Here is a 10,794-nt window from a genome sequence, read left to right on the forward strand (position 1 = left end):
CACCTTGCAAAGGCCTGGGCCACGAGGCTCTATGTCACTCCCTGGCCCCGGGACGCTGCCAAGGGCAGGAAGGGGCAACCCAGAGAAGCAAGCACGTCCCAGCGGCCTGGAGAGCGGAGCGCACAGACGGGGAAGGGGAGACAGGACACAGGGACGGGTCGGGGCTGCTCCCCTGCCAGCCCGCAACAGACCCAATGGCGGAGACCGCGACAGCCCCATGCCCGCTCCTGCCCCTGCCGGGCACACGAGCACCTGGCCCAGGGCGACCTGGCCACGGCCCGTCCTGCTCCCAGGAGGCTCCCACCCAGCCCCGCCTGCAGCGCCAGGGCCATGGCATCCCCCCCCCCCCCCGTGCGACGAGGACGCTGGGTCTGAACGCGGCTGGTGCCCAGGTCACTGAATTCCCGGCCCAGGGCGCGGGCAGGGGGACAGCGAGACGCAGACGCTGTGCGACGGGCCGGAGCCCCGCGGGACAGAACCGGGAGAGCTGCTGCAGGGCGCTCTGAGCACGGAGCAGCCGCACGGGCAGGGGCCCCGGGCAGCCTAGGCCCCCTCGGGAGAGCCCAGCGCGGGGCGGCGGGAGAACGCTGCTGGCAAAGGGGAGCCGATGGCTTCGGGGGGGAAGCCGCCCCCGTGGGGAACCCATCGGTGGGGAAAGGGCCCGGCCCTCCGCATTCCTCGGCGCGGGGCAGCAGGAGATCGGTTACTGTGTGTGGGGGGCAGCCTGGCCTGGCGGACCAGCCCCGCCCGTGCCAGGGGCTCTCCTGGGCCACGCAGCCCAGCAGACGCCAGGCTCAGAGCTCACCCCCTGCAGGGCCGCCTGCCTAGGAGGGGCCCTCCCAGCGGGTGCGGAGAGGGGGCTGGCCGCAGGGGCAGCACAAAGCAGGGTCCCATAGGAGAGGAGAAAGGATGGAGCCACCAGGAGCCTCTGCCCCGGCCCGGCTCTTTCAGCTGGAGCTTTGCAACGGGGGCGGGGGGCTTCTAAGCGGGAACAACAGACTCTTGTGCTAGCTGCAGTAAATGGAGCAATGGACCCTCGCCTCTTCTCTCTGCTTAGCGCCCCCGGCCCGAGGCCTCCCCACCCCTGCAGGCTGAGCCAGTCCCTTGGCCTGGAGGCCTGATCTACGAGTGGACTTAGCAACACTAACACCTGCCTCCCCCACGGCCAGTGTCACCCCGCCCCCGCCAGAGTCACTGCATCCAGCCCTTCCCCCCCACTGCCACCCGGCCAGTGTCACCCCGCCCCCGCCAGAGTCACTGCATCCAGCCCTTCCCCCCCACTGCCACACGCCCAGTGTCACCCCGCCCCCACCAGAGTCACTGCATCCAGCCCTTCCGCCCTACTGCCACACGCCCAGTGTCACCCCACCCCCGCCAGAGTCACTGCATCCAGCCCTTCCCTCCTACTGCCACCCGGCCAGTGTCACCCTGCCCCCGCCAGAGTCACTGCATCCAGCCCTTCCCCCCCACTGCCACACGCCCAGTGTCACCCCGCCCCCACCAGAGTCACTGCATCCAGCCCTTCCCCCCCACTGCCACACGCCCAGTGTCACCCCGCCCCCACCAGAGTCACTGCATCCAGCCCTTCCCCCCCACTGCCACATGCCCAGTGTCACCCCGCCCCCGCCAGAGTCACTGCATCCAGCCCTTCCCCCCCACTGCCACACGCCCAGTGTCACCCCACCCCCGCCAGAGTCACTGCATCCAGCCCTTCCCCCCCACTGCCACACGCCCAGTGTCACCCCACCCCCGCCAGAGTCACTGCATCCAGCCCTTCCCCCCCACTGCCACACGCCCAGTGTCACCCCACCCCCGCCAGAGTCACTGCATCCAGCCCTTCCCCCCCACTGCCACACGCCCAGTGTCACCCCACCCCCGCCAGAGTCACTGCATCCAGCCCTTCCCCCCCACTGCCACCCGGCCAGTGTCACCCCGCCCCCGCCAGAGTCACTGCATCCAGCCCTTCCCCCCCACTGCCACCCGGCCAGTGTCACCCCACCCCCGCCAGAGTCACTGCATCCAGCCCTTCCCCCCCACTGCCACCCGGCCAGTGTCACCCCACCCCCGCCAGAGTCACTGCATCCAGCCCTTCCGCCCCACTGCCACCCGGCCAGTGTCACCCCACTCCCGCCAGAGTCAGTGCATCCAGCCCTTCCCCCCCACTGCCACCCGGCCAGTGTCACCCCACCCCCGCCAGAGTCACTGCATCCAGCCCTTCCCCCCCCACTGCCACACGCCCAGTGTCACCCCACCCCCGCCAGAGTCACTGCATCCAGCCCTTCCGCCCTACTGCCACCCGGCCAGTGTCACCCCACCCCCGCCAGAGTCACAGCATCCAGCCCTTCCGCCCCACTGCCACCCGGCCAGTGTCACCCCACCCCCGCCAGAGTCACTGCATCCAGCCCCTCCCCCACGGCCAGTGTCACTCCACCCCCGCCAGAGTCACTGCATCCAGCCCCTCCCCCATGGCCAGTGTCACCCCCCCAAGCCTGTGGGCTCAATAAGCAGCCCGTGCACACGCGCAGGCGCACTCCAGGGAGGGCGGGGCTATGCACTGGCGGCCCTTTAAGGGGAGGAGTCACGGGAGAGGTGGGGTGGGGCTAGCGCAAGCGCAGAGCTATGCGAGGGGCCCTCGGTGCGAAAATGGTAGCGCATGCGCATTCCCAATATCCGCGGCCGTTCCACGTCCCGTTTCCCGTCACCTGACAGAGGACCGGAGCTCGCCACGGACATCTTTATTCGGGGCGGAAGTGCCCCGCAGTCAGGCTAGGCAGAGCCCCGGGCGGGGGAGGGTGATTAAGAGACCGTCTGAAAATTCCTATCTCCGACCTGGGCATCAGCCCTGCCCCTACCGGCTCTTGGGCTCCTCCCTGGCCAGCCGCCCCGCCTCGCCCGCCGGCTCCAGCGCCCTGTCCGCCTGCAGCCCCCCACCGCCTCGCCCGCCGGCTCCAGCGCCCTGTCCGCCTGCAGCCCCCCACCGCCTCGCCCGCCGGCTCCAGCGCCCTGTCCCCCTGCATCCCCCCACCGCCTCGCCCGCCGGCTCCAGCGCCCTGTCCCCCTGCATCCCCCCACCGCCTCGCCCGCCGGCTCCAGCGCCCTGTCCGCCTGCAGCCCCCCACCGCCTCGCCCGCCGGCTCCAGCGCCCTGTCCGCCTGCAGCCCCCCACCGCCTCGCCCGCCGGCTCCAGCGCCCTGTCCGCCTGCAGCCCCCCACCGCCTCGCCCGCCGGCTCCAGCGCCCTGTCCCCCTGCGGCCCCCCACCGCCTCGCCCGCCGGCTCCAGCGCCCTGTCCCCCTGCGGCCCCCCACCGCCTCGCCCGCCGGCTCCAGCGCCCTGTCCCCCTGCGGCCCCCCACCGCCTCGCCCGCCGGCTCCAGCGCCCTGTCCGCCTGCGGCCCCCCACCGCCTCGCCCGCCGGCTCCAGCGCCCTGTCCCCCTGCGGCCCCCCACCGCCTCGCCCGCCGGCTCCAGCGCCCTGTCCCCCTGCGGCCCCCCACCGCCTCGCCCGCCGGCTCCAGCGCCCTGTCCCCCTGCGGCCCCCCACCGCCTCGCCCGCCGGCTCCAGCGCCCTGTCCCCCTGCGGCCCCCCACCGCCTCGCCCGCCGGCTCCAGCGCCCTGTCCCCCTGCGGCCCCCCCCGCCTCGCCCGCCGGCTCCAGCGCCCTGTCCCCCTGCGGCCCCCCACCGCCTCGCCCGCCGGCTCCAGCGCCCTGTCCCCCTGCGGCCCCCCCACCGCCTCGCCCGCCGGCTCCAGCGCCCTGTCCCCCTGCGGCCCCCCACCGCCTCGCCAGCCGGCTCCAGCGCCCTGTCCCCCTGCAGCCCCCCCACCGCCTCGCCCGCCGGCTCCAGCGCCCTGTCCCCTTGCAGCCCCCCCACCGCCTCGCCCGCCGGCTCCAGCGCCCTGTCCCCTTGCAGCCCCCCCACCGCCTCGCCCGCCGGCTCCAGCGCCCTGTCCCCTTGCAGCCCCCCCACCGCCTCGCCCGCCGGCTCCAGCGCCCTGTCCCCCTGCAGCCCCCCCACCGCCTCGCCCGCCGGCTCCAGCGCCCTGTCCCCCTGCAGCCCCCCCACCGCCTCGCCCGCCGGCTCCAGCGCCCTGTCCCCCTGCAGCCCCCCCACCGCCTCGCCCGCCGGCTCCAGCGCCCTGTCCCCCTGCAGCCCCCCCACCGCCTCGCCCGCCGGCTCCAGCGCCCTGTCCCCCTGCAGCCCCCCCACCGCCTCGCCCGCCGGCTCCAGCGCCCTGTCCCCCTGCAGCCCCCCCACCGCCTCGCCTGCCGGCTCCAGCGCCCTGTCCCACTGCAGCCCCCCACCGCCTCGCCCGCCGGCTCCAGCGCCCTGTCCCCCTGCAGCCCCCCCACCGCCTCGCCCGCCGGCTCCAGCGCCCTGTCCCCCTGCAGCCCCCCCACCGCCTCGCCCGCCGGCTCCAGCGCCCTGTCCCCCTGCAGCCCCCCCACCGCCTCGCCCGCCGGCTCCAGCGCCCTGTCCCCCTGCAGCCCCCCCACCGCCTCGCCCGCCGGCTCCAGCGCCCTGTCCCCCTGCAGCCCCCCCACCGCCTCGCCCGCCGGCTCCAGCGCCCTGTCCCCCTGCAGCCCCCCCACCGCCTCGCCCGCCGGCTCCAGCGCCCTGTCCCCCTGCAGCCCCCCACCGCCTCCAGCGCCCTGTCCCCCTGCAGCCCCCCCACCGCCTCGCCCGCCGGCTCCAGCGCCCTGTCCCCCTGCAGCCCCCCCCCGCCTCACCCGCCGGCTCCAGCGCCCTGTCCCCCTGCAGCCCCCCCACCGCCTCGCCCGCCGGCTCCAGCGCCCTGTCCCCCTTCAGCCCCCTCAACCGCCTCGCCCGCCGGCTCCAGCGCCCTGTCCCCCTGCAGCCCCCTCAACCGCCTCGCCCGCCGGCTCCAGCGCCCTGTCCCCCTGCAGCCCCCTCGCCCGCCGGCTCCAGCGCCCTGTCCCCCTGCAGCCCCCTCGCCCGCCAGCTCCAGCGCCCTGTCCCCCTGCAGCCCCCTCAACCGCCTCGCCCGCCGGCTCCAGCGCCCTGTCCCCCTGCAGCCCCCTCGCCCGCCGGCTCCAGCGCCCTGTCCCCCTGCAGCCCCCTCAACCGCCTCGCCCGCCGGCTCCAGCGCCCTGTCCCCCTGCAGCCCCCTCAACCGCCTCTCCCGCCGGCTCCAGTGCCCTGTCCCCCTGCAGCCCCCTCAAGCGCCTCGCCCGCCGGCTCCAGCGCCCTGTCCCCGTGCAGCCCCCCCCCCAGCCGCCTCGCCCGCCGGCTCCAGCGCCCTGTCCCTGTGCCAGCCTCCCCGCCTCGCCCGCCGGCTCCAGCGCCCTGTCCATGTGCAGCCCCCTCAACCACCTCGTCCGCCGGCTCCAGCGCCCTGTCCCCTTGCAGCCCCCCCACCGCCTCGCCCGCCGGCTCCAGCGCCCTGTCCCCCTGCAGCCCCCCCACCGCCTCGCCCGCCGGCTCCAGCGCCCTGTCCCCCTGCAGCCCCCCACCGCCTCGCCCGCCGGCTCCAGCGCCCTGTCCCCCTGCAGCCCCCCCACCGCCTCGCCCGCCGGCTCCAGCGCCCTGTCCCCCTGCAGCCCCCCCACCGCCTCGCCCGCCGGCTCCAGCGCCCTGTCCCCCTGCAGCCCCCCCACCGCCTCGCCCGCCGGCTCCAGCGCCCTGTCCCCCTTCAGCCCCCTCAACCGCCTCGCCCGCCGGCTCCAGCGCCCTGTCCCCCTGCAGCCCCCTCAACCGCCTCGCCCGCCGGCTCCAGCGCCCTGTCCCCCTGCAGCCCCCTCGCCCGCCGGCTCCAGCGCCCTGTCCCCCTGCAGCCCCCTCGCCCGCCAGCTCCAGCGCCCTGTCCCCCTGCAGCCCCCTCAACCGCCTCGCCCGCCGGCTCCAGCGCCCTGTCCCCCTGCAGCCCCCTCGCCCGCCGGCTCCAGCGCCCTGTCCCCCTGCAGCCCCCTCAACCGCCTCGCCCGCCGGCTCCAGCGCCCTGTCCCCCTGCAGCCCCCTCAACCGCCTCTCCCGCCGGCTCCAGTGCCCTGTCCCCCTGCAGCCCCCTCAAGCGCCTCGCCCGCCGGCTCCAGCGCCCTGTCCCCGTGCAGCCCCCCCCCAGCCGCCTCGCCCGCCGGCTCCAGCGCCCTGTCCCTGTGCCAGCCTCCCCGCCTCGCCCGCCGGCTCCAGCGCCCTGTCCATGTGCAGCCCCCTCAACCACCTCGTCCGCCGGCTCCAGCGCCCTGTCCCCTTGCAGCCCCCCCAACCGTCTCGCCCGCCAGCTCCAGCGCCCTGTCCATGCGCAGTGTCCCGGGCGGGGGGGCTGGAGAGTATCGGGGGGGGGCTGGAGAGTATTGGGGGGGGGCGGAGTGTCCCGGGCGGGGGGGCTGGAGAGTATCGGGGGGGCCGCAGTGTCCCGGGCGGGGGGGGGCTGGAGAGTATCGGGGGGCGCAGTGTCCCGGGCGGGGGGGCTAGAGAGTATCGGGGGGCGCAGTGTCCCGGGCGGGGGGCTAGAGAGTATCGGGGGGCGCAGTGTCCCGGGCGGGGGGGGCTGGAGAGTATCGGGGGGCGCAGTGTCCCGGGCGGGGGGGCCGCAGTGTCCCGGGCGGGGGGGGGCGCAGTGTCCCGGGCGGGGGGGCGGAGCCGGGGGCGGGCTCTGCGCTGTGACGCGCCCGGGGCTGGAGGCGCCGGGCCCGGAGCCCGCGGGCGCTGCGCCATGGGAGGCCCCGCGGAGCCCGACCTGTACCGGGACACGTGGGTGCGCTACCTGGGTGAGTGCGGGGGGGGGCCTGGCCGGGCAGTGCGGGGGGGGCCGGGGCCGCACACGCGTGGGGAGGGGCGGCGGGTCCATGGGCTGCGCTCCGGTGCCAGCCCGATTCCCCGCGCTGCGGTGCAGCCAGTGTGCGGGGGGGGCTGTGTGCACCCCTGCCCCACGTGCGCTGGGGAGCGGACCCGTCCCCTTCCGCCCAGGGGATCCCCTGGGGTGCTGGAGCCGCCCGGCCTGGCTGCTGCTCCCAGGGTGACCTTCCTACCGTCAGCTACCCCCGGCCTCTGGGATCCCGCCCCAGCCTGCAGCACAGGGAGGCCGCTGGGCTAACACCTCTGGGCACGGCCGTCCTACAGCCCCCCTGCGGAGAGCCCCAGCGCAGCAGCGGCGCCCCTCCCGCCTGCCCCTGCCCCTGCCCCACGGGGGAGCCACCCTGTGCGGTCCGGCCCAGCCCTGCTCTCCCAGGGTCGCTCTGACCTGGGCGACTGGGCAGCTGAAGGCCAGTGTTAATACATGCAAAGTCATGCACATTGGAAACCACCCACCGGCTGGACTCAGAGAACCAAGGAACCTGCAGGGGCCTCCTGTCCCTCCCCTGCCAGCCCCAGCCCCAGCCGCCATCCGTCCACCCTGCCCTTCAGTATCTCCAGCAATAGAGATTCCACAACCTCCCCAGGCAACTCATCCCAGTGTTTGACCCCCCGCCAGGCGGGAAGTTTCTCCTAATGTCCAACCTCAACCTCCCTGGCTGCAGTGTAAGCCCCTTGCTTCTTGTCCTGTCCTCAGAGGCCAAGGAGAATTTTTCTCCCCCTCCTTTTAAATACTTGAAAGCCGCTCTCATGGCCCCGCTGAGCCTTCTCTTTTCTGAACTACACAAGCCCGATTCTTTCAGTCTTCCCGCCTAGCTCATGTTCGAGACCTTGCATCATTTTTATTGCTCTTCTCTGGGCCTTCTCCAATTTCTCCACATCTTTCTTGAACTGTGGCTCCTGGAATTGGACACGAGGCCAACTGGGGCCTAACCAGTGCAGAGCAGAGCGGAAGAATGACTTCCCGTGTCTTGCTCACAACACGCCTGTTAAATCGGCTTTGCTTTTTTTTTTTTTTTTTGGCAAGCATCACAATGTGGCCTCATTTAGCGTGTGGTTCACTCTGCCTTCTAGGTCCCTTTCTTCCTAGACAGTCACTTCCGATTCGGTGTGTGTGAAACTGATTGGTGCTTCCTAAGTGGAGTATTTTGCATTTGTCCTTATTAAATGTCATCCTGTTGACCTCAGAGCGTTTCTTCCTTTTGTCCAGGTCATTTTAAGTTATGGCTCTGTCTTCCAGAGCAGTTGTTACCTCTCCCAGCTTGGTAGCAGCTGGGAACTAGACTGGCAGGATTTTGCAGAAATACTTTAATGGAAAACAGTTTTTCCATTAAAAGTATTTCCGCAAAAGAGCATCTAGATTGGCAAGTGCCTTTGCGCAAAAGCATCTGTGCCCAGTATAGACGCATTTTGCGCAAGAAAGCTCCGGTGGCCATTTTCGCCATCAGGACTTTCTTATGCAAAAAATTCCTGTCCCTACGTACACTGACCTCTTGCGCAAGGAGGCTTTTTCCCTGACCGGGAGCGTCAGAGTTCTTGCGCAAGAACACAGCCAATCTTACATTGTCATCAGTGCTCTTGCGCAAATTCAAGCGGCCAGTGTAGACAGGCGGCAAGTTTTTGTGCAAACTCTCGCCAGTCTAGATGCACCCAACAAGCGTCCTCTGTATGCTAGCATCTAAATTGTCCGTGATGGGGTCTAAATTACCTGTTACCACCCAAGACAGAGATCTTGGAGTCACTGTGGCGAGTTCTCTGAAAACATCCCCGCAGTGCGCAGCGGCCGTCAGAAAGCAAACCCAATGTTAGGAGGCATTCCAGGCGGGATCGAGAATGAGACGGAATACCTTCCTGGCACCGTATAGATCCATGGCACATCCACACATCTAAAAAATAAAACCATCTTGGCCTGGGAAGAGAGTCAGAAACAGGCCACACGGGCGGGTAAGGGCTTGGATCGGCTTTCGCCTGAGGAGACATGTAAGATCGGGACGCTCCCCTGCGCCACAGGGACGGCTCAGGGGGACGATGGAGTCTAGAACGGCGCCGGGTGCGAAGAACCGAGAGCAGGAAGTGGCATGTGGCTGGTGACGCCTCTTCTGGCGCCAGCCCCGCCCCTGCTGAGCTGTGCCCTTCCTTGCAGGCTATGCCAATGAGGTTGGCGAGTCCTTCAGAGCCATCGTGCCTGTCTCGCTGGTCTGGGCAAGCTACGGGGTGGCCACCTCCTACGTGGCGGCCGATGCCATCGACAAGGGCCGGAAGGCAGCTGCTGTGAGTGTCCTGGGCTCTCCCACCCCCTGTATACCATCACCCCCCCATGCACACTGCTATACACCCCCAACATGCACAGCTGTGCGGGCACAGCGCTGTACACCCGCCATGCACACACCCGCACATGTGCAGTCACAGCTGTGTACACCCCCAACCTATACCCCTGTGCATTCACAGCTTTACACCCAACCCGCAAACAGGTGTACGTGTGCATGTACACAGGCCTCCACACCGTCCCTGCACCTGCAGAGCTGCACCGTCTCACCCCCCCAGAGCTGTACATGCCCAGAGCTGTACATCCACAACTGGCACACACTGCTGTACTCATGCACACCCACAACCAGCACCCACCCCTGTACACGCACCCAGGGCTGTACACCCACAACTGGCGTACACTGCTGTACTCGTGCACACCCACAACCAGCACCCACCCAGGGCTGTACACCCACAACTGGCGTACACTGCTGTACTTGTGCACACCCACAACCAGCACCCACCCCTGTACACACCCCCAGGGCTGTACACTCACAACTGGCACACACTGCTGTACTTGTGCACACCCACAACCAGCACCCACCCCTGTACACGCACCCAGGGCTGTACACCCACAACTGGCGTACACTGCTGTACTTGTGCACACCCACAACCAGCACCCACCCCTGTACACGCACCCAGGGCTGTACACCCACAACTGGCACACAGCTGTACTCATGCACACACATTGCCTCTGCTGAACATGTTCTCACTCCTCCCGTGCAGCTGCAGTCTGTTCCCAGTCCCATAGCGGATCCTGTGCCCTCTTCCCCCACCATGCGCACCCTGCCCCACGCACTCTGTGCTCCCCCGCAGGTGCACCAGCAGGACGCAGGCCGGACAGCGCGGGTGGCCGTGGCGGTGGGGGACACCTTTGTGTGGCAGGCACTGGCCTCCGTGGCCATCCCAGGCTTCACCATTAACCGGATCTGTGCAGCCTCCCTCTACCTCCTGGGCACCGCCACCCGCTGGCCCCTCCCCGTCCGCAAGTGGGCGACCACGGCCATCGGCCTCTCCGCCATCCCCCTCATCATCAAGCCCATCGACAGGTAAGGGTGCGCCGGGGCCGAGGCAGATGCTGGCGGATCTGAGCTGCTGCTTACTAGCCTCCCCCAGCACCTGTGGCAAAGCCACCAGCTGGTATCAGAGCTGGAGGGGCGGGGCCCATGCATGGCCCTCAGGGCAGGTACCAGCTGGGAGGGGAGAGAGCCGGGCACAGACGCCGCCCTCCAGCCCCTGCCCGCAGGCCCCGGCGGGGCCGTAACCCCAGCCTCTCCTCGCTGCAGGTCCGTGGATTTCCTGATGGACGCCAGCCTGCGCAGGCTCTACGGCAGGGAAGAGAAAGGGCCCTCGTCCTAGCGCAGCCGGCGCCATGGCCGCCCTCAACTCCTGCTGCCCCCAGCCCGCTGCTGGGATCGCAGCTCTTCAGCCCGATTCAGGAGACGTTGGCGCGGGCCGGGCTGGCACCGAAGCCACGGGATCGGGATTCACTGTGAACCCTGGCGGCAGGCCAGCTGCACTCACTCCCCCGCCCAGCGCCGGCCGCCCGTGCCCCCTCCCCCAATAAACCAGTTCAGCCTGAACTCGCTCCATGGCCAGGCCAGTGACTGAGCTGTCGTGCGGTGCAGGAGGGTGAGGAGCCGAGGACCGGCCAGGCCCCAGCCGACGCAGGGT

General features: G+C 70.6%; 1 protein-coding gene across 1 annotated transcript; it reads left to right on the forward strand.

Moving 5' to 3' along the window:
• Window positions 1–6,577: 6,577 nt before the first annotated feature.
• On the forward strand, window positions 6,578–10,703 carry MTFP1 (mitochondrial fission process 1). Its single transcript, XM_075897909.2, has 4 exons — window positions 6,578–6,731; window positions 8,960–9,087; window positions 9,937–10,169; window positions 10,407–10,703. The coding sequence occupies exons 1-4, from the start codon at window positions 6,677–6,679 to the stop codon at window positions 10,477–10,479; spliced, it is 489 nt and encodes a 162-aa protein (XP_075754024.1). The 5' UTR covers window positions 6,578–6,676; the 3' UTR covers window positions 10,480–10,703.
• Window positions 10,704–10,794: the final 91 nt, after the last annotated feature.

This window comes from Pelodiscus sinensis, chromosome Z (assembly GCF_052426305.1).
Source record: "Pelodiscus sinensis isolate ZL-2025 chromosome Z, ASM5242630v1, whole genome shotgun sequence".
Classification (NCBI taxonomy): Eukaryota; Metazoa; Chordata; order Testudines; family Trionychidae; genus Pelodiscus; species Pelodiscus sinensis.

Coding starts and splice junctions, on each gene's coding strand:
- MTFP1 (XM_075897909.2), top strand. CDS start 6,677: ATGGGAGGCCCCGCGGAGCCCGACCTGTACCGGGACACGTGGGTGCGC. Junction 9,088..9,936: donor AGGGCCGGAAGGCAGCTGCT/GTGAGTGTCCTG, acceptor GCTCCCCCGCAG/GTGCACCAGCAGGACGCAGG. Junction 10,170..10,406: donor ATCATCAAGCCCATCGACAG/GTAAGGGTGCGC, acceptor TCCTCGCTGCAG/GTCCGTGGATTTCCTGATGG.